This window comes from Astatotilapia calliptera, chromosome 4 (genome assembly GCF_964374335.1).
Source record: "Astatotilapia calliptera chromosome 4, fAstCal68.1, whole genome shotgun sequence".
Taxonomy (NCBI): Eukaryota; Metazoa; Chordata; class Actinopteri; order Cichliformes; family Cichlidae; genus Astatotilapia; species Astatotilapia calliptera.
In genome coordinates this window covers 15795998-15822434 of record NC_137425.1, presented here as the reverse complement: position 1 = coordinate 15822434, position 26437 = coordinate 15795998, and the positions used below count along the sequence as shown (strand labels likewise).

Genomic DNA, 26437 nt, shown 5'->3' with positions numbered 1-26437 from the left:
GCAGCCTGGGATCGAACCACCGACCTTCTGATTAGTGGCTGACCTGCTCTGCCACCTGAGCTACAGCCACCACAAATAATTGAAATGGGTATATATTTGTATTTTGTTAAGTTGCCTAATAATTATGCACAGTAATAGTCACCTGCACACACAGATATCCCCCTAAAATAGCTAAAACTAAAAACTACTTCCAAAAACATTCAGCTTTGATATTAATGAGTTTTTTGGGTTCATTGAGAACATGGTTGTTGTTCAATAATAAAATTATTCCTCAAAAACACAACTTGCCTAATAATTCTGCACTCCCTGTATAACGGTCTGTCTCTCTGTGTTGGCCCTGCGATAGACCTGTCCACCCCGCCTCTGGACTGCTGGGATAGGCTCCACCCACCAGGCAGAGTGACTACAATACCCCATCAGCCTTTTACGGCTGAGAGCTCATCAAGAATGATAAAAAAATAATAAAATCATGCCCATATACTTCACTGTAAATTTACTATTGTTATCATTTATACACAAATAGTCTTCACAGTCTCCTTTTACATCGACAGTCTTGCTGCCTTACGTTTTTGAGGTTGAGATACCAAAATATGAAAAAAAAAATACTATAATACAAAATGCACTGAGAAATATTTCATATTTTATACTTAAATTAGCCATTATTACTTATGTGAGGCAGTATCAGTTTATACTGTAAATAAGCATAAGAGGGTGAACATGCTATGCTTCAACACATCTGTGAATCATTCAGAAAAATGGAAGAAAATGTTGATGAAAGACTGATATTTATTCTGGTTCTTTAAAAAAAGATGATTTTCCTTTAAAAAAAGAAAAGAAAACAAACAAAAATAACAACAACAAAAAAACAATGCCCCTAAGAGTAAAAGTAATGGGGGTTACAGCCAATTCAGGGACTCGTATCAAAGACTTTAAGCATTGAAAATGTATTCACAGAATTAAAATAACATCTGGTTATAATATTATGAGTAAGGGTGTACAACTGTTTTTAATTTTTATTACTTATATTAAAAACTGAGCTTGAACAAAAATGACTGGACATGGCATTTCAGGATATTTGTGCTTAAAAACCCAAACAAAAGTATAGTTGATTTCTAAGGTAAATTGGGGATTAAGATTGTAAGACAAGCTTTTAGAAATAATGTGATAATATATTTTCATACAAAATACACTCGGTTCTTTTTTGGGCACTCAAATGGCACAGGATACTTGGAAAGACCTGCAACAACAACAATGGCTGTTAGGTGTGACAGAGGTGCACCTTAGACAAACTCAAATTCTGTCAACAGCACACTATGTTGTCAAAATATCACAACAGAGTCCACTGATACTACTACCAAAACTATGTTCATATAATAATATTCTTTGTGAAGAATAAACATAGATGACAGGTCAGAAAGATTGTAGGGAACAAGAAAGCAACAATTAAAAGAGCATGACAAGAAGTGTGAATGTGTCCTTGGAAAAAACCCCAGAAACTTTAAGTTTTACAAATAAATTTATGACTAGTTGTGTTTTTCATACACAAATCCATCTTATCCTAATTCAGATATTGTTTTTAAGAAAACGCACCCTCTGCTGTGGCTCTAATGTATGAAAACCTGTCAAAAACACACATATTTGTGTGTGAAAGGTTGAGATGAAAAACTATTATCTCATAATAAAAATCTTAAATCAATAGTCTGGATGACTTGTTACCTTTAAATATTTGTAGGTAAATACAATCACAGTTTTAATTGTAATTTTAGATAAAATACATTGATGTTCCTTTTAATTACAGGGGAATTACGCGTTAGTTGTGGGCTGTATTATAAAGTGTTGCCATGTTTTTACCTTCTGTGATAAGTAGACTGATTTTACATGTACTGAAATGTGCTATATAATTGTCATTGTCATCTGAATGAACCATAACTAAACTCATGAAATAAAAGCATTAAAGTAGATCAAAACAATGTATGTAGAGTGATGTGAATCTCTTTCAGTTTTTCCTCCAACTTCTCTGCTAGCCTCAAGATTTAAAACATTAAAAGAGACAGATGTCTTACAGAAATAAAAATCCAGAATCACTTATGACATTCACAAAATCAAAGTCAAATGTCACCAAAGACCAAATAAAAACAACTGAAAAGGATTGAGACCAAATCGGATGTTTTCTTTGTTTTAAACAGCACTTCCTCTGGTAAGACCTGTTTGTGTCCAGGCTTCTGCAGTTACTACCTGGTCAGCAACTCTGAAACATTAAAAAAAGAGAGCAAAGGTTTGACAATAAACAATAACCAATGAACATAATATAATTTCTACATTTTAAAATCGTAATATTGCTTGTAAAACTCCTCACACTAAAGAATACCAATGGCTATAATTAGTTTAAATGTTGAATTGCAGATTCCCCTAAAATGGACTCATTGCAGCCTCTCAGCTGATCATCATACTTTGAGTTAAAATAATTGTTAACATTGTTAAGAGCAAAAATTCTTTATTTTTTGTAAAATTTTTAATATTTAATGTAATACCATTGATAACATATTAGGAGTTACCCAGTAAGGGACACTTCATCATCTGGAGTGCCTGGAAGTTCATCATAACGTTTCTTCACCATATCAAGCTCTGTTGAAACATCTGAAAAACAAATTTGAATTTTTATGAATCAGTAATTTATAAGTTAATTTGAAAAACAGATAAATAGTTACACAGACGAAGTTATCAGGTGCAAGATTGCAAAGATAAAGAGAAAAGGACGGAAGCATTATCAAGCACTTGGAACCGATGTAATTACAGCAAACTGTCCTGTTTACCTGGGAGTGAGCTCCCATCAGTCTTGAATGAACATTCAAAGGATTCCTTCATAGTAGTCTCCAGAATCTCAAGGATGTCTCTCTAATTTAAAAAAAAAAAATTGTATTCACTTATCACAGATCAAATATTGTATTAAAGTCATATTAAATTACATTTAGAAATTTCTCAGACTTCATTTAAAACATAAATGGAAACATAACTTTTTGTATAAGTCTATTCCAGTTAAACACAGAAAAAGCCTTCAGGTGAGCTATAACAAAATACGGTCATAATATTTCTTCATAAAACAGGACAAACCCTTAAACTGCGTAACTTCTCCAACATGGTATTTTTTGCCTGCTCAAACATGTCCTTTTTTGAGTGCACATGGTTCTTAATAGTCTCCCTCATGTTGTACAGCGTGTCTTTTCCACTAAATTCTGCAGCCTCTACAATAAGACAGAAAACTCCAATCAGATTTCTCTTGCTGAATAATGATAAATATAAATATGTGTTTTAGTGCCAAGTTGTGAATAATATTATCTCTTACTCTTGTAGCCTTCTTCCATAATGTTCACAATTGTCTCTGTCAGACTGCTGTAGACTTTTTTCTTCTGTTCCCGGATCATTCTGTTCAGTTTTGCCTTAATTTTTTCTTCCTTAGAGACAAAACATGAAATACAGATGAACGTCGTTTTAAATTACATCAAGCTATAAAACTAATTTTTCATTTTTTCCTTTTACTGTACTTTACTGTTTGAATTGATGTATAGGAAAGTTTCATCTCTTACCTCTGTCTTGAGAAATCTGAGCTGCAGTTCAGTATTTTTGTACTTTTCAATCAGAGAATCAGTGTTAAGAGAAAAAGTCTTGATGACTCCGTTGAATGCTCCACATTCTGAGTCATTTCTAAAACATGTAAACATTGTGGTTATTAATGGCAGAGTTGGCAAGTTTATATTTGAAAATTGTGATATGTTATAAATTACATATCTTGAATAATATTATGTGACTGTTTAGAACTTGTCTTTTCTTACGGGAAGGTCTTTCTGAATTTTTCATCAATGCTGTCGGTCAGACATGAAGCCAGCATCATGTTAAGGTTAATTAGGGTCTTGTTCTTTGGTTTGTGGACGCCACCATTCTTAACAACACACTTCAGTACCCTGTGAAAAGCACCACCCCTCTTTCCCTAAAGCAAAAAAGAAAACAGAATTATTTAAATACATATTACTGTTAAATATGTAATTTTTTTGTAACTAGATTTAAAATACATACGTGATACAAGAAGTTCTTGAGTTTTTCTCCGTATGAACGTTTGGATTTCTCAACGCCATCATTAAGACATTTTTCAAAGGCCGTAATGGTCTCTTCCATTTCTTTGTTGATATTTGCAAGTTGAAGGATCATGTTTCTCTCAAGTTCTGAACACACCTCACCTTTTTTATCATCCTGAAAAATATTTGAAGGAATAAAACTATAAAAAAAAAAATACTTATTATTTCTTATAGATCTATAAACTCCACTTGGCTTTAAGTCACTCTACTGTAAGTAAAACAGAACGGCAAAAATACATGAATCAATTGATCACTTAATAACCTATAAATTAATACATAAAAAAACATAATAAGAAACACAAAGACATTTGATAAATCCCAACACGTAAGAGAATGTTGTTGTGTATCTTTTACTTGAACTTACCACTCCTCCGGAGTTGGCTCCTTGAATCAAAGCAAGAATCCCATAAGCTCCACTCACATAGTTTACTATCTCAGAGTGACAGTCATTGAGATCTTGCAAAAATCCCTGAAGTTTGGGTATTTCTGTTAAGAAGAAATTTCAGTGCCACAGTTTGAAATTACGTACTATAATTCAAATTAAATAATTCTTCTTTCAGTCAGAGCAAACTAAAACAACATGTGCATCAAGACTTCACCTACCAGTCTCTTCTGGACTTAGATGTTTCCCTTTTAGGAACTCTTTGGAGCTCACTGTGAACACTTTGAAACTGTCGTCAGTGAAGTGTTTCTGCGGAAAAATGATTTAATTTTAAAGCATCTTTGCAACTGTGGAGAGTCTGTATTATTTTCTGTCAGCCTATAAAACTCACATTAATCTTGCTTCGCTTGTTGAATTCTTTCCTTACTCCATCCTTGGCTTGCTGGTTTGTCATTACTATTCCATCATGGATATGAGCTCGTGAACTACAAGAAATGAGCATATCTGTACTGTTACCGTCATCACTATTATCATCACCATCACCATCATTAATTTGGGGCAGGCTGGGCGGTTTTGATTTATTCTTGGCCTTTAGGTGAAAATGTGGGAACCAAGCAGAGCTTTGCCTGACTTTTGCACACCTGTAACTCTTTGTTAACACATAGATTGTATTTAAAGACTGGCTGTGGCAATGTTTCTCTGCCTGATGGTGCTGGTACTCCAGTTTGTTGCCTTCTATTTTTAAATGTCTGGTCTGGTTAATATCCTCTCATACTTGCTAACTTGGGTTGTCAGAGCCTCACACCAAAATACTTACCTATTCACTACAGTCTTTCCTTCCAGCCAGTCATTGAGTACTCTCTCCCAAACCACCACCTTAGGGTGGTGCTCTCCACTAAATCACCAGTTCATTGTATACATTTGTTTCATTGGAAATAAACCTATTGAGCTTCAGTTGTGCGAGTCTGCTTTGCGGGTCCAGTCATTTATGATTATATGGCTTTATTTGCTTAATGTATTTATTTTGACTGTTTAAAAAAAACAAACTCGCAAATATGGGAGTTTGCATGGAAAATGTACTTACAGATCATCAGAATCATCAAGAAGATCAGACTTGGTGCAGATAAAGTGAATTTGCTGACATTCGCCACCATTTCCAATCAGACTACTGACACTTTCCAGGATCTCCCAGGCCTCTTTCTCTGATGCTGGTCGATTACTTTCAGTCACAATCCACACAGTAGAACAATCTCCAACTATCTGAAAGGAGAATAACATGTCTCAGTGCTTAATAGAAACATGACTGTTTACAGACAACACAGTATAAGCAAAGAGCAGTAAATGTGAATTACCCCTTTCCACATCTGATCTCTGCTCTTGTTACAGTCGCCATTTCCAGGAAGGTCCACAAGTGTGACATGCTGGAGAAGAGACTTGTTTGGCACCCTGACAGTCACACACTTCACTAGTGGCCAAAACCACTTTTTTCCTTCATTGCCTTCTCCTTGTTTTGAATCACTTCTTGTGTACTTGACACATTTTGCAGAAAGTTCATTAGCCTGCAATAAATAATAAAAGCAGTGCAGTTTAATTTTAATCCTACAGTTTAAGTGCTTTACAAAAACCATTAAAAAGTCCGTGACATAAAAAAAACTTAAAGAAATTGGATCACTAAAAAAAAAATATATATATATTTTTTTAATCATTTTATTTTTTGCTTTTATATTAAACACAGCATGCTTATACAGATTCAACTGAGGACAATTACTACATTTAGCATTTGTGAACTTATAAGTAAAAAAGAAAAAGGAGAAAAAAAGAGGAAGAAAAAATTATAACAACATTAACTAAATAAAGAGTAAAATAAAATAAGAAAATTCGCGCAGAGCGTGAGGCATGAATTATGATCAGTTAATTAAGAATTCTAGAAATGGCTACCAAATCGTACAAAAACTCGCCAGTTTCCCCTTTCTATCAAATATTATCTGTTCCACCCTGGCCACAGACACCGTCTCATTAAGCCACCTTTTAAAACACGGGGCCGAAGAAGACCGCCACTGTAAAAGAATAAGTTTCTTTGCAGTCAGCATTGTAATTATCTGTTTTTGTGAAAAGGAAAAAAGATTTGATTGATGCAAATGATCCAATTATAGCCAGTGTACCATCAAGTGGTACTTTTTTCCTAAATTGGTTTGAAAACCACGTAAAAATCTGGCTCCAAAAAGCTCTAAAGACAGGGAAATGCCAAAATAGATGTGCAAGGGAACCTTCGTCAATTTTCGATTTAAATGATCAGATTGTGTCATGTACAAGCTTCCCCTTGCGTTATATTGGATCAAGACTGAGGAGAAATTCAGGTCATGTGAAACCCTTTTTAAAACAATCAACCATTTGATAGTTTTGAGAAAGTCTCTAATTATCATTCAAAACCAAAATGAAAATAGATTTTTGAATTATTTAAAAGTTTTTATTCTCTATTTAAATAACACTTACTACACTCTTGTTCTCAACAGCAGAAACTACTTCATGTGGGAATTTTGCATAGTTTTCAACCACTTTGCTCAGCAGTTAATTTCTAAAGAGTGATTTAAAAAGGGTAGTGTTACGTTCCCCTAAAAGGGTCCAGGCGGTGAGGGGGAAGCAACAAAAAGTGTCCAGGTCAGAAAAAGGAGTCAAGGAGGCAAAAGGGTTAAGTTAAAGAGTTTTATTAAAGTAGCTCAACTAAAAGAGACGGACAAGCCGCTATCACCATTTAAGAAAAACAAACAAAACTCAGGCGTTGGTCAATAAAGTAAAACGTAAGCCAAAAAGAGAGCAGCTCACTAGCTGAAAACCACCAAAACACAGCTCACTAGCTGCAAACACCACAAACACTCAGCTCACTAGCTGTAACCACACTACTGGCACTCTGGCCCAGAGCTCACCTTTCCCTGGGCTTAAATACTTTTAATTACTGATGTGAGTCAGCTGTGTAACAGGGAAAGGTGGCACCTCAGGCAGAAGAGGTGGTGGGACACACCCACACAGGCACCTTCAGGAGGAGGCCCTGCTAAGGCCGTAACAGGTAGTTAGGTTAGAACAGGGAACTGATCACTGTTGTGTGAAGAGGTAAAGGTTCTTAGACAGACAGACAGACCACTGGATCTGTTTTTGGTGTTTTGTGTTTTTTGGACTTTTGGATCTATGCTGCATTCTGTTTTCAGAAGTGAGATGTGTTTCCAATTTGTAATCTTTTGTCAATTTGGTCAGTTCCCTTTTGTGTCCAAGATGTCCTAGTTTCACCTGTGTCCCCTTCCCAGCATCCCCAGTGTGTCCCCCTGTCTGTTATAGTAGTAATATGAGTTTGTCTTACTGATTCACATCTCAAAATCTTTCGCCTGGATTGGAGAAATTCTGGAATTTCTCTGAAATATTTGTTCTCCATGAGGTTTTCAGAGGACTTTTCTTTCCATTCTTCTCCATAAAGTGCTGACAGCTTTTCAACAGCATCACGATAATCATCATCGTCTTCCTTGTCCTGATCTTCATTATTGTCAAGAAACTGACAAAATGACCACAACTCATCTTTCCACTCCTACAAAAATAGATGACAAGCCATTTATTGGAGGCATGTACCCAGCCTTAAGCTCCAAGAACTGCACTATAACAAATGATTTAGTTTTAAGTACAAATCAAACTTTGAGAATTCATTTTACCTCCTTTGTGATGAACTCAATTTCTGCCTCATACTTTGTGCTACGTGTGTTGGCTTCCACTTTGATCATGACTGAGGTGCAGGCATTGATGCGTCCTGAGGGTAAAAGATTCTTCTCTTCAATGATGGCATTTATCAAAGAGCTCTTTCCAGCCCCAGTTTTACCAATGACACCAACCAGCTCCCTCTTGTCTGTCTCCAAATCACTGATCTTTTTCCTGTTGAACAAGATTTTAAAGATGGGTTAATTGATTCAGTCATGAAAACATTTTTAAGCATGCTTCAAAAGGTTTAAAAGAGAGTTTTGTTATTTTTAATAGTAATCACTACTAGGCATTTCAGTTTTATAGACTCGCTCCACTAATTGTTTACTGTATGTTGTTTTGATCTACACCTTCTTTTTTGTGTCAGCTAAAGTGAAAATGTTTCCTTCAAGAGTTGGTAGATACCGGGAACAGGAAAAAAAATGTAGCTAAGTCACCAAAACTTCCTAAAAATATCAGTCTTTGTTGGTCTTAACTTGGAAAGTTTTAGTTTACTACCGAATCATTCCGTCATCTATAATTGTGCGGCTGTAAGTCAAAAGTATGATGTAAAAATAACTAAACAAAGAACCAACACGTCAAACAGACTGACACAAGAAACTAACTGGTGACTATTGAACCAAAAGGGTTCATGTTCATGATGGCACTGTTGTCTCACACCACCATTTGGTTGGGGGCCTTTTTGTTTTGAGTTTACGTGTTCTCTCTGTGTTTGCCTCTGTTCTCTCCAGGTACTTTGGCTTTCTCCAACAGTCCAAAGACGTGCAGTTAGTGCATTTAGGTTAATAAATTTTAAATCCTCATCAATGTAGTTACTCATTCCTGTGACTGTATCTTGGTGTAACCAGTGTGACTTCCATAAAGTTTGTTTGGACTGAATCATTTTAATTGTTGTGATCATGTGAATATACTGCTTATTTTTGCGTGTGTCAAGACTCTTGAAAAGGGACCATCTTCTCTGTGTGACTCAATTACACATAACTAGCAGTTTTTGAGGATGTTTTACAGATATTTTCTGCATTTTTGGTTTCTTCAAACACAATCTCTCTTTGATCTGTTTGTGAAACTGTCACATGATCAGGAGTGGAACCAGGCCCATACATTACAAAATATGAAAAAACTTAATACTCACTTTAAGAAATCACTGAGTTTGTCTTGGTCATTTAGTCTGGCATGTACAAATGTCATGATGCTTTTCACATCAGACAGTATGATTGATTCTGTGGACAAAGAAAGGAAAAAACTATTTAAAACAAATACTGTATTTTCGCAACTATAAGGCGCACATAAAAAAGCCTTAGATTTTCTTTAAAAAGTGCGGCGCGCCCTATAGTGCAGTGCGCCCTGTGTGTTGTAAGGACGACGTAGTAGAGAACACCATGAGAACGCTAGAGGGTGAAGTGTGGGCGTTGATCGTATATACACCGGGACAATTGCACATACCTGTATAAAAGGACAGGTATGTGCATTATGTGGAACATCGTTGTTTTAACAACCCTGAAAATGGCAAAGAGACACGCATATGAAGCACAGTTTAAACTGAAGGCCATCAGCTACGCGGAGGAACATGGAAATCGAGCAGCCGCGAGAGAATTTAAGATTAATGAATCGATGGTTCGCAAGTGGAGGAAGCTGGAAAACAAGCTCCGACAGGTCAAGAAGACGCAGCAGAGTTTCCGCGGACATAAGGCGAAGTGGCCCGAGTTGGAGGAAAGACTCGAGCGTTGGATCATCGAGCAAAGAACGAGCGGGAGAAGCGTTTCGACGGTCACCATTCGGCTAAAAGCAGTTTCGCTAGCAGAAGAAATGAAAATTGAACATTTCCGAGGAGGTCCGTCTTGGTGCTTTCGTTTCATGAAACGGTGCCATTTTTCCATCCGGACCAGGACTACGGTAGCGCAGCAACTTCCAGCAGATTATAATGAAAAGCTGGCCATCTTCCGCTCCTACTGCAGCAAACACATCGCCGACAAACACATCCAGCCCAGCCACATCACTAACATGGACGAGGTGCCGCTCACTTTCGACATCCCGGTGAGTCACACTGTGGAGAAGAAGGGGACCAGCACGGTAGCGATACGCACAACGGGGCACGAAAAGTCTTCTTTTACTGTTGTGCTTGGCTGCCATGCTAATGTACAGAAACTGCCACCTATGGTGATTTTTAAGCGAAAGACTTTGCCTAAAGAGAAGTTTCCAGCAGGAATCATCATTAAGGCAAATGAAAAGGGCTGGATGGATGAGGAAATGATGAAAGACTGGCTGAGGGAGGTGTATGTAAGGAGACCAGGTGGTTTTTTCCACGCATCACCATCGCTGTTGATCTGTGACTCTATGCGTGCCCATCTCACAGCCGATGTGAAAAAACAAGTGAAACAAATGAACTGTGAGCTTGCTGTCATTCCGGGAGGCCTGACAAAGGAACTCCAACCGCTGGACATCGGTGTGAACCGGCCGTTCAAAGTAAGGCTGCGAGCGGCCTGGGAGCGATGGATGACCGATGGAGACCACAGTTTCACCAAGAGTGGAAGGCAGCGCCGGGCGAGTTACGCCACAATTTGCGAATGGATTGTAGATGCTTGGGCTAACATGTCTGCTGGCACTGTTGTTCGAGCTTTCGCAAAAGCCGGCATCATTTCCGAGGAGCCGCACGGCACGGAAAGTGACTCTGACAGTGAAGAAAGAAACCTGGCATGTTTGATGGAGATTTAGCGCAGCTGTTCAATTCAGACACAGAGGATGAGGACTTCCATGGGTTTGATTGATGACAATTACCGGTAATAAAAATGTGAGTTCCAAACTCAGTTTTGCTCCCGCTTTATTTTTAAACACGCATAATTGTATGCGCCCTATAATCAGGTGCGCCTTATGTGTGTGTTAAATACAGTAATGGCACACATAACTGAGACTGCGCCTTTTAGTAAGGTGCGTCTTATAGTCGTGAAAATACGGTATTTAGTCTGGCATGTACAAATGTCATGATGCTTTTCACATCAGACAGTATGACTGGTTCTGTTGGCATAAATGTAAAGAACTATTTAGAAGGAATTATAGACTAGAATAACCAGAAAATGTAAATTCTCATGTTTAACAAGAAAGCAAACCTGCGTGAATTAGAGAATATCAGGACCATAATGTGACCACTTACCAATCAACCCTAATATACCATGCAACATGTGACTGTTAAATTTTGACAAAAGCCCAAAGAAAAAGTAACTTCTAGCATCAAAGATGTTGGACAAATTGTGCTGCACAAAGGTTTAACCCTTAAACTGTGACACTGTTTAGTAAGAAACCTAAATACCTTCAGATCCTGGCATAGACAGACGTTGTCGCTTAGCTGGTGACTGCAACCTGATGGTGTCACTTTGAAGGTCTGATTTTCTCTTTCCTGATTGGATAAAAACAACAACAAAAAATAAGAACAAAAAAATGGTTTTCTCTCAGCACTTAAAGTTATTCTTAGTAAAGTTATGTAGATTGCAAAAAATATTTGTGCCTTTAAAACACAGAATAATATGAGATGCAATAAATACGATGCATGTGTCTCACCTGTATCACTTGTGGATGGCAAGACCTGAGGATGAATATGAGTTATACAGGAAATTATTACTATTTGCATTGGCATTGTTCTTTAACAAATTTTAAAGGACACTAACATATAAGTTTTACAATCAACAAACTTAAATGCAGTTATTTTTTATTAACCAGCAGACTGATGAAAAATAAATTACAATAACCTTCTTCTTACTAAATATCAGTGATCCGACGAGATAGTTGTTTTACATAATTAAGTCCCAGTCCCAATGGAGCTTTACTTTGTCTCAGGCAGTTGGCTCATATGTCTGAAATTCAGTATAATCCTTACCTGAACCACATCAGCTGCTTCTTCATGCTCCTGTTCACACTGAAGATAAAAAGTGCAAAGCAGTGTTTAATATTAACCTCTTAAACATGTATTAAAATTGTATTTGTCGTATGGACATTCAATCTGAAGGAAAAAAATGTTTTAAACTGACTTGAAAAGAAATGACTGTTTCCTGATTTGAGTTTTGTTCTTCCTGCCACAATCAAAACAACTCAAATTATATTAGTTAAGAATTAATAAAATTACTCTACAAATAATTACTGCCAGTGAGATGCTGTCAAACACCAGTGGGTCGCTGGTGTTCGCTCTCTGCGGTAAACTATCACTTCTTGTTCCAACACACAGTGATGCTTTTATGTAGCTTATCTGCGTAGCCAATTTAATTAAAAACTTATAACTTACGTCAAGGTGTAATCTTCACACAGTCTGTGTATTCACTCACAGTATTCACTCACTTTGTCTTCAGGGGTTCACTAGCTTAGCTTGGCCATAGCCAACTCATTAGCAGCATGGCCTTTTCACCTGTCCCTCCTGCACTTTCCTGCTCATTGTGTCAGATGTTTAGTTACTCCTCAGCCTCCTTCAGCAATAATGATACTTGCAAAAAATGTAGCCTATCTGCAGCTCTGGAGGCCAGGATCACAGAATTGTAGACTCTGCTTCGAAACCTTAAAAATCCCATAGTTATCCAGGCCTCTTTAGCCCGTGCAGCTAAAGGTAGCGTAGGTCCCGTTAGCTCCCTCTGGGAGATTGTCCTGAGCGGTAGTGATGTTCGATTTGTGAACGAATCGTTCAATACTCGAGAATCACTTTACTGACTCGTGAATCATGATTCACAATCCCAACTGACTCACTGACTCATCCCTGTTGCTGTTAGCAAGCTAATTCCATTAGTAGAAATATATCTAGCTTATAATTAAAATTGTGTGGGGAAAAAACAACAGCCAGTTTCTTAACAAAATCATTTCTGCTCTGAACTGGAAGAAAAAACCTTGAGTAGAAACCTCACATCAAGAAAATAGCTCCTTGGTTCACTGTAGCATCGCTCAGCTAACATGCTAACAGCACATTTGAGTTACTCACCCCCTCCATTCCTGTGCTGAATCATAGCATAAGCGAATCACTCAGGACTCACTAATCCCATTCCTTGCTGTGCTGAATCGTAGCACTGAATGGTAAAGCTCTGAATGGTTTAGGACCAAAATACATCAGTGACCTCCTGACCCAGTATGAACCTTCCAGATCCCTCAGGTCATCTGGATCCGGTCTTTTATCAGTTCCCAGAGTCAGAACCAGACACGGAGAAGCTGCATTCAGCTTTTCTGCTCCTTATATCTGGAACAAACTCCCAGAAAGCCTCAGATCAGCTGAAACACTCAGTTTATTTAAATCCAGGTTGAAGACTCACCTATTCTCAGCTGCATTTGAATAAAGCACCAAATCCACACTTTTAAGCTTAAATTTCAAAACTTACATTAACTACAGATTTTATCTACTGTTCTGGTTTTATCTGTTTTGATTTTATATACTGTTTTGTTTGTTTGTTTGTTAAGTGGGTTTAGAGCTCTGGGTAGCTCCCCAGCTGGGTCTAGACTGGGTCTAGAGAGTATTTTAAATTCAGGGAATTTAAAATAGAAAGTAGCTCGTCCACAGAAGGACTGGTAGCTCCCCTTACGATAAGGGTTCAGATTGCGCGAACAGGTGTGAATGAATGTGTGTGTTTAGTTAGTTTGTTTGCTTGTTTTAATCAATTTTAAATCATGCTTTTTATTTGTTTTTGTTTCTAATGTCTCTGTAAAGCACTTTGAATCACCTTGTTGTTGAATTGTGCTATACAAATAAATTTGCCTTGCCTTGCCTACCCAGATAGCAAGGAGACATTGAACAGATGTTGATTTTCCATCTGAACCATCAGAATCGTCAGGATTGAAATGTCAACACAAAACCAATGTTGAAACAACATTGAAATACTGATGAAACCTGACACTGACACTGAAATAACATTGATTCACTGTTGTTCTGTCATCGTTGATTGTTGATCTATTTATAGTTGACAAGGTGACAACAATCACGTTGAAAAATCATCAATTTATGGTTGAGCGGGAAATTAAAGCTGCTACCACTTGGACTATTCCTCAGCACCCCTATCACATTGGTATGTCCCTCCAGGTAACCATTGTCTTGTACAGTAGAGCGGGACATTAGATTTACTCTCAGCGGAATTGACCGGAGAAGGCATCAGTTCATGGACTGCACTGGCCTGCACCACGATTAGTATAAGGTAAGAATGAATTACTTTTGTTCTATTCGTTATTTCCATGGTTGCATTTGAATAACAGTAAAAAAAACAAAAACAAAACTTGTTAATGTAAAGTTTCGGATAAAATGTGGGAGCCCGAAATTGTGTCTACTTTCATCTTACAATCCGGCAACAAATAAATTGCACTGCGAACAAAGTCTATCAACAAAGAAAACATTTTCGTTTCATACTTTTCCATTATATTCCCTTATAAAGCTAGCTTTAACGCTTCGAGGGTTCCTTTGTTCTTGCCGTCGCCTCGGCGCTTGACCCAGACTTTCGCTCTGTAGTTGCTTTTTAGCGTAGTACTACAAACAATTGTAAATCTGTGATATATGATTGATAAACGTAAAGGTAACTGTATAAATGTGTTCAATGACTTTGTTACTTTTAATGATTGGTGAGCACCCGCTTCGATTCGCACTCAATTCAAACTTTACGCTGCACGCTCACCTACCTTGCGTTTGCACCTTTTGTCCACACGTAAACTGAGATTTTTAAAGACGCCTGCCAGGGCGGATATTTTCGAAAACTCCGTTTTAGCATTTACGTGTGGACGAGGAAGACGGAGAAAACGCAGCGTCGAAGGTGTGCGCCTATTTTGATGCCACACTGCGCCAAGTTTTTGTCTCGGTGCCATGAATTCCTACAATGGCAGACTTAGACAAAATACTGTTAATTTTATTATCTTCAGTGTTTAAATGCTTACATATACACACGCAGTTGTATGTTTAAAAAAAAAAAAAGAGTTTGTTTTATCGGGTTTGCTTGTAATTGTTGCCTATATACATTTTAAGCTATTATTTATTATTTAGTTCAAGCAATAGATCAAGTTTTGTAGTGACTATGAAATATATTGTAATTATCTGTTTCCTGTTTATCCTAGACAGGGCAAAAAAGGACTCCAAATTTAAAAAAAAGATAAAAATGAAAGACTGGTGCATTGTGCAGTTCAGCACTGGTGGTACAGAAATAGTCCCTAGTTCATGGATAAATGGGGAGAAATTGTCATGGCCTCCATATCTTCCGTGAGACACATTCAGGATCCACGCCACAGTAAAGAGGAGAGTTCATCCTGGTGCAACATGGCTCACCTATGCACCAGTCCGACTTCTAATAAGCCATGGTGGGTATCATCTGGATTGGTGTTGTATAAATGTAACAATAACAAGTTTTTCGTGTCCTAATTTATGTCTGGCCATACATTGTGTTTGTACTTCCAGACACATTTCACGAAGCAGAACCCAGTCTTCAGAAATATCTAAGTGAACACTGTGATACGTCTGACCTTCAGTCCGAAGCTGAAACTCAGACCAGTCATAAAAGAAAGCACAAGTAAAACTTTTTTTATTTCACAAACATATCTTTGATTGCTAAGAATTTATGATCTTGTCTTTTATACATATCTGTGGTGCTTCCATACTGCAATATCACCACATAATATAGTCCAAAAAGTGGAAGCTTGTAAACTTTTTATAAATGCAAAGCCGTGTACACTTGTGCACTTCAAAAATTCCTTGTATACTGTACCTTCTTGCACATCTCCGTTTCCTGTGTGTGTTGTTATAAATCAAACTGTAACTTTAGGAAATAATATTCCAAAAGCACATTTGTAATTATTTTTGACCGTTTTCAACTTTTTTTCTTTAGACCAAATCCCCTGTACACATATAGTGACTCAGAGGATGAGCAGCCCACAAAAAAACGGTTTCCCCAGCCCCCTCGAGTGAAAATACCAGGTAATAAAATACTGTCTGGTGTCTTTGTACATATCTGTGTGTGACACAAGGAAACTTTTGACAAGTTGTCTGTATTCTTAAATACTTAAAAAAAAATTATCTTTTTCTGTCAGACCTGACGAGAGCTGTTAACGAACTCCGTGAGGAGGTCAGAGCCATCCGCAATACCGGCTGCAATGAATCGGTAGATGCTGGGGTACTGCCTCTGGATTTGCCCTTGCACAACATTGAGGAGCTAAACAATGCAGAGGCAGCTCTTCAATCACAAGAGGCAAACAAGGCAATGGTAAGTATATAAAGGTTATGTACACTTTGTAACTATAAAGTGTAATAGCTGTCAGATGTGATTTAAATACATAACAACGGCCTGTTGATTAAACACACAAGCACTTGCATACACATTAAAGACATGAGACACGCTAATTCCATCTCTTAAAATGTGTCTATAGGTGAGATGCTTTGCCTTGATTGGAGGGACCACACTGGAGGTGCGAGTACGCCGTGTAATGGCTTATGCCATTACAAACGAGCTGGCCTCGGTACTAAACTGGGCAGGGAAAAAAACCAAGGACCAGACAAAGCAAAAAAGGGCATTTAAAGATACAGCGCTCTGCAAATGCATATTTGGTAAGTTTTACCGTTTTTTTGCTATATTACTTTGTCCTTCTTAATAACAAGACTTTCATGTCCGGTTAATCTGGAGATGGAGTCTTTGGTCTTTGGCTCGGGTTGTAGTTTGTACAGCCCGAGGACCCCATGTTTATTTTGTTTTAAAGACAGTTAACAAGAGCTTATTCATGTGCTCTAATTCACTTTTTGTGTGTGTGTGTGTGTGTGTGTGTGTGTGTGTGTGTGTGTGTGTGTGTGTGTGTATTTTTGTCCTAGATGGCCTGACGCAGCAGTTAGGGGCAAACTCTATGTCCGAGTTTGTCTTTGCACAAGCAGTGCAGAAATGGCTCCGATACGCCCCAGATCGTTTGGGTGGTGCAGGACTCACATCATGCATCCCCATCCCAGAGTAAAAAATTACAAACTTCTGTGAAACATATAAATGTAAATAGGAAACTGTCTTTTAATAAAGTATTTAGCAAACAAAACATGCCTATTGACCTTTTTTTGTTTAGTTTTTTCTCTGTTACATCACATGCAATGCTTTCTTATTTTAGGATATTAATATTGACATGATACATTGTGAGACATTTGTTTTTTGTTTTTTTTTAAAGGGTGTCCAATTTGAGGAATAAGTACAATTATGTGTTTAGGTGGTTTAAGTATTGATGGAAACATGCAGTAGTTTAGTGTTGGTTAAAATACCTATAAAGAGAGGTAGATTTCCAGTCATGATTTAACTGTTGTTTTAATAAAAAGCAACTGTGCGAAAGAGGTGGAAAATCAACACCATAGCTCAACAGTGTTTCAATATCAGAATCTGACATTGTTTCAATGTCAACAGTATTAGAATATATAACGTTGAATCAATGTCAGGTTTCAACATTGATTCAACATCAAAACCTGACGTTGTTTCAACGTTAAAGGGTGCAAGAGTGACGTTAGGTCAACGTCACACTTCAAAGTTGATTCAATGACATCACCTGATATTGACTCAACATTGTTTCAATGTTTCCTTGCTATCTGGGTAGAGTAAGCGAATCACTCAGGACTCACCCCCTCCCTCCTGGCTCACAGCTCAAACGAGTTGAACGAATCACTGACTCACTCACCCCCTCCCTTCCTGTGCTGAATCGTAGCATAGAGGAATCACTCACTCACCCCCTCCCTCCCGATTCGCAGCTTCTTTTTCTTCTTGGTTAGCAACCAACATTAAGGTACATTAGCGCTCGTGCTTCATAAGACACACTCACCCCTCCCTCTCGGTTATCAGCTGTTGAAACTCAGAGCGTGTTACCTTGGAAGAGTCACCTTCACTGAAGACGAAGTCCGATAGTCTGACTGACGCAGTATAACATTCAGTCTACACTTTGTTTTTTTGAAAAGATCATAAGCAGACTTAAGGAAAAAATATATGAACTCAGTTCCACCACTATTAAAAAAATAAAAATGCTCAGACTCGCATTCTGCTGCTGCAATAATGTAAGTTAAATAATTAGAAATTCGCTATTTCACTAAATTATTTAGATAAGAAAATATATATGTGACATGTTTGAGGAAAATACTACTAATAAAAAAAACAGAAAATTCTAAAGGTGTTTTTGTTTTTTTCCACGTGTATGGGGCAAGGGGGCAGTACTACGGTGTTGTTTGCCGGCAGTGCGAGTTAATGATACGAGGAAAAATGGATAGTCGTCGAAGAAGCGATATTTGGATGCATTTTCAAATGAAAAGTGCAACACACGCACAATGCAACATTTGCAAGACAGTTTTGTCTTTTCGAGGGGGAAGTACATCAAATATGAGAAGACATCTCAGTAGCAAGCACCACACAGTTATGCTACAACAACAGCACAGTCAAAACCCAGCTACTAGCATTGGAAAACCTAGCGGCCAGCAGCAGGAGCAACAATCTTCAAAAGCAGCATTATCAACAGCGGTCACATCACCTGTTTATTCCAGCAGCACATCAACAAGTACTCAGCAAGAAAATACAAGCACACACACAGCAGGGCAAGGACAACAATCAGCAAAAAGAATACAGAGGCAGTCTTACATGGGAGCATTTGTGTCAAGGCCCATGATGCCACTTCAGCAGAGCAAGGTTGACCAGGCTCTGGTTAAAATGATTGCCCAAGATTTTCAGCCCTTTTCAATCGTTGATGACAGAGGATTTAGGGAATTCACCAAGGCACTTGATCCTTCATATGTTCTTCCCAGTAGAAGTACAGTATCCAGACAGCTGATGCCCGATTTGTTTCAGAAGATAAGAGCTGATGTTCAGGAAAAAATCAAGACAGCACCTGCTGTGTGCTTAACAACTGACTGCTGGACCTCCAGCACATCAACAAGTTACATGTCTGTTACATGCCACTATGTGGCCGAGTTTAAGCTGCAGTCAAACTTGTTGGACTGTTTTGAATTAAAAGACAACCATACATCTGAAAACCTGGCTAGAGAGCTGGAAAGGATTGCAACTGAATGGGCCATTATGGAAAAGATAGTTGCATGTGTAAGTGATAGTGCAGCCAATGTCAAGAAGGCTGTGGGTGACATTCTGCACTGGAACCATCTAAATTGTTTTGCACACATTTTGAATTTAATTGTCAGAAAGGGAATCCAGCAGTCTCAAATTCAAGAAATTATTAGAAAGGTAAAAGCAATAACTGAATATACACGCCGCAGCACAGTGGCTTCTGCTAAACTGAGAGAGACACAGCAGCAGATGGGAGAGCCCCAACTACGACTGAAGCAAGATGTGCCAACCAGGTGGAATTCCACTTATTACATGCTGAAGCGGATTGCGGAAGTGAAGGATCCCCTCATTTCCACCCTGGCCTTGGTAAATCCACAGCTGCAAACCCTGTCACTTGAAGAGTGGGAGATGGTCAAGAAAACCTGTGAGGTCCTGCAGCCTTTTGAGGAAGTGACTGTGAAACTGAGTGCCAAAAGGTATGTTAAAATAGTGTCATAATACATGTATATATTTCATGTTGTGTCATTACATTTGCCTAAACACATTTTTCAATTCTTTCCCAGATAATAGCATTTAAGATGTTTCTTACAACAGCTTATAATTAAATGTAAACTGTAAAATGGTTTTATATGACAATGTATGCTTAATGCACTGCACTGCAGGGGCTGTAACTGCATTAAAACACATGGAACTATAGTCTTTCCTTTATTTCTCCTCAACAGGTTTGTTACTGGATCAAAAGCCATTTTAATGGCAAGAGGGCTGCAGAGGATTACTGCACATAGACAGAGAAGTCCTTCCATCTATCAGCCAATCTGCAACATGGTAGACATCCTCATGGCAGAAATTGTCAAACGGCTGGGGGGAATCGAACAAGTGAGCCTGCTTGCAGATGCTACACTTTTGGATCCCAGGTTCAAGAAGCATGTATTTTTACATGATAGACATGCAGAAGATGCTGTAACAAGAGTTGTGGGAGCTGCATCAAGGTCCTTAAGACCACTGCCACTGGCAACACCCAGCACAGAGGAAGGAGAGGGTGTCCCACAGGCCAGTACTTCCACTGAGACAGTGCCTGTGATTTGGGCCGATTTTGAGGAGCGGGTTGCATCACTGAGGCCAGGAGTCCAAAACCCCTTCACAGAGGCAATGCTGGAGATTAAAGGATTCCTGTCAGAGCCACTCCTACCCCGAACATCTGACCCCCTGGAGTGGTGGAAGTCCCATACCACTGTCTTCAAAAAAACCTGCGATATTATGAAGACGAGACTCTGCATAGTGGCAACTTCCGTTCCATCAGAGCGGATCTTTTCAAAGGCAGGACAAATAATTACAGACAGGAGGAACCGTCTCAGCCCTGGAAAAGTTGGGGAGCTTATTTTCCTCAATGCCAATCTGTAAGGGACAATTAATTTTGAAGTGGACTAGTACTTTTGAACACAGTAATCTGTGAATTTTATTTATTTTTATTTATATTTTTGATTTTGATTTTGTTGATTCACATTTCATTTTCTATCTGTCAGAAATTTCATTGATATTCTATTGAAATAAAAATAAATGTTCCCTTTACAAATCTTTATTTTTTGCTCTTTTTTGCTCTATAAAAGAGTTGTTTTTCTTTTTCAATCACTCATCTTAGCAATAGGGTTTACATGAAAAGACAAACAAATTAAGTTTGCATGAAAATGTACATTTTTTGCACTCTCCTAGCAACTGACTCAGTGACTCAAATGACTCAAAACACCCGATTCATTTTGGTGAGTGACTCATTCAAACTCGATTAAGTAAAAGGAATCAAATTTACCATCACTATTAGTGATATAGTGGTTGGTGGTTGTAAGGATTTTAAGTCATAGACTGGTCTCTAGGCTTTTGTGACTGGGGCTTTACTTTGACTCAGGTCACTTTAGCGCAGTGGTTCCCAAACCTTTTTTGCTAGGCCCCCTTTGTTTTATTAGAAAAATGGTTGTGAATTAAAAATCAAGAATGTGGCATACTGTTTGTCCGTGATGTGAAGAGCCCAGTGCGTGCTCCCGACGCAGGGAAAACCAATTCTGCAGAGGAGACCTACCTTGGCACTTGTGCAGTCGAAGCCAAAGGGATGATATGCATCACCATATTTTCTAGTCTTTGGCTTGAAAGGTTGGTTTGGAAACATATTTGGTGATGCTTCATCTCCTGCTTTGCATTTGTGTGGATGCCCCGTCAAAAACCTGTCCATTATGCGTTCTATTTTTTTTCCTTTTCATACCGTAGTGTCAAGTGCGCCAATTGGTTGAACGATGCACAGTGACTCCATCTGATGCAAGATGATGTTGTAGGTCTTTGGTGCTGGTCTGACAAATGGTGGACTATGACTGTTCTCACCATTTGTCGCTTCTGTCTATCCGAGATTTTTCTTGGTCTGCCACTTAATTTGAACTGAGCCTGTGGTCTTCCATTTTCTCAACATGTTCCTAACTGTGGAAACAGACAGCTTAAATCTCTGAGACAGCTTTCTGTATCCTTCCCCTAAACCATGATGGTGAACAGTCTTTGTTTTCAGGTCATTTAAGAGTTGTTTTGAGACCCCCATGTTGCTACTCTTCAGAGAAAATTAAAAGAGGAGGGAAACTTACAATTGACCCCCTTAAATGCTCTTTCTCATTATTGGATTCACCTGTGTATATAGGTCAGGGGTCACTGAGCTCACCAAGCCAATTTGACTTCCAATAATTAGTTCTAAAGGTTTTGGAATCAATAAAATGACAACAGCGCCCAAATTTATGTACCTGCCTGATTTTGTTTAAACAATTATTGCACACTTTCTGTAAATCCAATAAACTTCATTTCACTTCTCAAATATCACTGTGTGTGTCTCCTATATGATATATTTAACTGACATTTTTTATTGTAACAACCAACGATTTATACAGGAAAATAATGACTATTAACAAGGTTGCCCAAAGTTTTGCATCCCACTGTATGAATGAAGGAAAGCATGCTGGTTCATTATCTGAATTTCAGTAATTCCTACCTGATCGAAATCAGCTGTTTCTTTATAGTTTTGTTTGCAGAGTAGGTAAAGCTAAGTGCAAAGCTATGTAAAATGTTTACTTAAAAATGTAACTTGCAGTACAGATACTGAAGAGGAGTGTCATGAAACAGTTTTTTATACTTACTTGACCAGAAGTATTGACTGATTCCTTTTGTGGTTGAGTTGTATTTGGCTCTTCCTAACACAATAAAAATATTGCAAATCCAAATCAGCATAAAAGTTAAAGAATTTTTCTGAATAATGCTATCAATGTGTGGGAAGGTGTGGTTTTTGCGGTGTTGTGGTGTGTGCAGGGAGGGGGGCACAATAGGATATTCATGAATGTCCCCACACTAGTGATGTGATTTGGTATCCATCTGATACCTTGTAAACACAGGCCCAGTATCAAAGATTCTGATACAGATACTGATGCTTTTTAATAATTAAGGTGGATGAATCATCAAATTGCTAAGTCTGAATGAATTTTCATGACCTGTTAGTGTTTTGGGAGGTTTTTTTCTTTGGATTATTAATTAAAACCAGGCAAGGACAGAAATAATAAAATGATAAGGCTGTAGCACATCTAGTTGTAGCTTAAATATAGTAACTTTACAGTATCCCTTTTACAGTTAACACAAATGGATAATTGTACTCAAACAAATCCGAGTCGAAATCGGGATATTTGCTTCGATTACAGTAAATGTTGCTATGACACTTGAAAGCATCAGCATTTACACAGACAGCCAGGTTGCCTCTTTGATGAATTCGGGAGTAACAAAGAAACAGAAACTAGTATCCCAAAAAGTTGATTCTGTTCATCTGGACTGTTTTCAGTGGGAGGAATGTTTTGTCACTCATCCAAGTGACTTCTTCAGTCTCAGCTGACTGCAGGTTTCAGCTTCTGATCGTTACGGAGGCGAAGTTAATTGGATCCGCTCTCCCCACCAAGCAAATTCACCTGATCCGGGGAAAACAAATTCTGTCGGGGATAACTACCTTGTCACTGAATTTAAGCTATTATAAATGACTTGTTGACTTAAAATTGGTCAATCATATCTTTTACAAAGAATATCAATTTAGAGATCATTCCTATCACAAAGTAGTAGTGCTGAGATTTCCGGCTCTTTTTAGAGAACCAGCTCTTTTGGCTCCCAACCGGCTCTTCAGGTTGTTTTGTTGCTTTTAATTAATTTATTATTAACAACAATATAAAATTATGCACGAAAGGAATTACTAATGTAAAAAAACAAAACAGAAGTGGTTTTATTTATATATGTTTATATATAAATATATACAGTGGCCTCTAGAGACAAAGCATGTACAAACTCCAAAACACATTTCTAGCGTTAACTGAACTTCAAAAACAGAGCTACCTAGATCACTTAAATTACGCAATTGAAAGCATACGTGTAATTTTTGTGTATTTATACACAAGCACTCATATATATTCAAATAATTAAAAAAAAATGTTCATTTACCTTTTACTACCACACACCAAATCCAGTTGTTGGTACTTGCTGGTTTGTGTAGCCACTAGGTAACAAAAGCTCAACACTGCGCGTTTTGGAGTTTGTACATGCTTCGGGGTTTGTATGTGCTTTGTCTCTAGCAGCCACCGTAAATATACTTTTATTCATTCACTCCACATAAAATGTAATAAATAAATCATATAATACAAAAACCAGCTATTTACATTTCAACTTGGGCCTGCATGAATAAACTTTCTGAATCCTTTATCATCCGCAACTGAAAATAGTTGTGGATTATTACTATACTTTTCTAATGTGACATTGTTGTCCATGGCTCTTTTTCTCTGTCTCCCTCCTGCTCTGTTCCTGTGCTACTGAGAGTGTAACTACCACCCCTCCCCTCTCTTCCCAGCGCAAAGCACAAGGCTCGCGTGCGGAGTGAAGCCTATTTAATCTCAAAAAGCTCCTAAAACAGTCAGTGATCACTGTTGACCTCCCTCGGCTTTTATTACCGCTAATCATTTATTTAAGCTCAGTTTTTAAAACCTTGGGATGTAACTACAGCCCAGCTCATGCAGCAGTATATGAATGACTAACCTCGTATTGTGGATGGATTATCTCAGTTGTTCTCCTGACTGAACTTCTTTATTCTAAAGAAACCCCAAACAAACAACAAAAAAACCTTGGTATGTGCCACTTGATTTAACTCTCTGGTATCTGCATTAATTTCAACACTTTCTGTAGCATTTCTAACTCTACACATCTAAATTCAAATCACTTGGATGAGTGACAAAACGTTTCTCCCACTGAAAACGCTACATTCAGATGAACAGAATCCACCTAACTTCTTGCTAACTTCTAACTCCGTTTAATGTCATAAATTCCGTTTTCATGGATGCCTGGATGTAAACTCAATTGTTACACCTGGTAGAGCAGAACGCTGATCTTTTTATTAAAGATGAAAGACTTTAGACAGTTTTTCAACTCTCAGTAATGCCATAGTGATCGTTTGATATATGGACTTGCAGTGGAGTTTAGGCCCAGACACGGCTAGTGATGTCAGACTTAACGACCGGATAAGGAGCCGGCTCGCATTGTTCACTTCCGTTCGCGACTGACACATCACTACAAAATAGCTGTTGCAATCAATTTTTGGCAAAGTAACTGGTATATAACCGGGATTTTTTTCTTCAAGAGAGAGCTAGTCAAGAGTGCAGCAGAAATAACAAATATAACAGCACCTTTCTATAAACAAAAAGAAATGGATTGATGAAAATATGAGTACAAATACACATAACAAGATACTTAGAAAGCAGACCATTTCTTTATTTGATGTACAACCCCTTTGACTAAAGTCTATTTAATAATATAATTAAAAATATTAGATGTTAAAAAAACAAACAAACATCGAAAGTCACTCTTTGGGAGACACTTACCTCCCCTGGCATCAATATTTCTTCCATGCGGTGATGATGGTCTTCTGGGGAGAGTTCCAGCCCGTCCAGAGGGGGCGGATTCGCAGCGGCCCCAAACTGAGCCAAAAAGTTTTGTAGCACCTGCGTCTGCCGCTCAGTCAGGGCCTGCAGGTCTTGCAGATGACGTTGGTGCTCTGCCGCCTGCTCCTGCTGAAAGGCCGCTATGCTGGCCATCATTTGAGCTAGTGCCTGAGCTGGCTGGAGGTTCTGCGGGTTTGACATGTCGTAGCGGGAAGCTGGGCACCACTGTATCACTCTGTTCCTGATCTCCGTTATGACGCACACACACAAGGAGACAGTTCTGTGTCAGGTTTCAGTAATTCTTTTCATTCAGTTCACACTTCACTTCACACTCTTCAACTCCCACTGGCTCAGCTCTCTCACTCCGCTCTCAGTTCATTCCTTTTCAGGCCCCAGCAGCTACTAAACCAGGGTGTGGCAGTCATCAGCTCTTTCTCCCAGCCTCCCCTGTCACTGTAACCTGAACCTGCTGCTCCACCCCTCACCTGGTGCTAAACCACAAATCACACCCCACCATAAAATGACATATTGAAATTTAATGTAATTAGCGCACCATAATATTTCTAAAACAAATTCACCTGTAAGCATTTACTGTAAGTGACATTTTTCAGATGAAAAGTAACAAATGTGAAAGGATTTAATTAATTAGTGTGAATGCTTGAAAAGCATTCACAGTATTGTTCTTCTAATTAGTGTGAATGCTTGTAAAGAAATTATTTTTTGCAGTGGCACAAATAATTTATGTGGCATCTTCTTTAATGTAGAACACCTGATTGTTATGTAAATAGTTTGAAATGGTTATTTAAAAAAAAAAAAGGTAAATGGCTGCAAATTTGCAGCTAACTTGTGTCATGGTCCTGGGTCGGTGACCCAGTGTTTTGAGTTTTGTGTCATTATTGAATTTTGATTTTGTCATAGTTTATCTTTTCTAGTCTTTCATTTCCTGTGTTCCAGGGTCTGCTGTATTCCCTAGTCAAGTCTGCGTCTGTTATGTTTCCTGTTTTACTTTGGAAGTCTGTCCAATGTCAGTGTCTTTAGTTTCACTTCCCCTGTCCCGTCTTTAGGTTCATGTGTGTCAGCTGTGCTCCCATGTGTGACCACTTCCCTTGATCATCCCTTATGTGTATTTAGTCTCTGTGTTTCATTCAGTCTGTGTCGCGTTGTCTGTGTTCCACGCCGTATGTCATGTCAGGTTTCAAGTCTCTGTGCAGGTCA

At 38.3% G+C, this 26437-nt stretch overlaps 3 protein-coding genes across 6 annotated transcripts in view; 2 read left to right on the top strand and 1 right to left on the bottom strand.

The window, feature by feature from the left end:
* The window catches only part of ccp110 (centriolar coiled-coil protein 110), a 664638-nt gene that overhangs the window by 163134 nt on the left and 475067 nt on the right, over positions 1-26437 (top strand). The gene's annotated exons all lie outside the window — the stretch shown is intronic.
* LOC113020760 (nuclear GTPase SLIP-GC-like) lies at positions 479-25621 on the bottom strand. 3 transcript variants are annotated; one of them, XM_080300266.1, is made up of 21 exons: positions 25163-25621; positions 22403-22456; positions 12119-12157; positions 11803-11827; positions 11555-11641; positions 9383-9470; positions 8208-8424; positions 7865-8086; positions 5865-6071; positions 5597-5772; positions 4904-4997; positions 4734-4821; positions 4495-4616; positions 4072-4245; positions 3831-3985; positions 3585-3702; positions 3344-3452; positions 3112-3242; positions 2814-2895; positions 2532-2637; positions 479-2248 (listed from the first exon to the last, which is right to left on the bottom strand). In XM_080300266.1, the coding sequence occupies exons 1-20, from the start codon at positions 25421-25423 to the stop codon at positions 2552-2554; spliced, it is 2535 nt and encodes an 844-aa protein (XP_080156392.1). In that variant the 5' UTR covers positions 25424-25621; the 3' UTR covers positions 479-2248; positions 2532-2551. The 3 variants fall into 3 exon arrangements, with proteins under 3 accessions (XP_080156392.1, XP_080156389.1, XP_080156390.1); XM_080300263.1 differs by having other exon boundaries at positions 2556-2637; positions 25163-25620; XM_080300264.1 differs by lacking the exon at positions 22403-22456 and having other exon boundaries at positions 2556-2637; positions 25163-25619.
* On the top strand, positions 15345-18041 carry LOC113020780 (uncharacterized). Its single transcript, XM_080300652.1, has 5 exons — positions 15345-15445; positions 16068-16156; positions 16270-16442; positions 16606-16783; positions 17042-18041. Exons 1-5 carry the CDS (start codon positions 15345-15347, stop codon positions 17176-17178), a joined length of 678 nt encoding a protein of 225 aa, XP_080156778.1. The 3' UTR covers positions 17179-18041.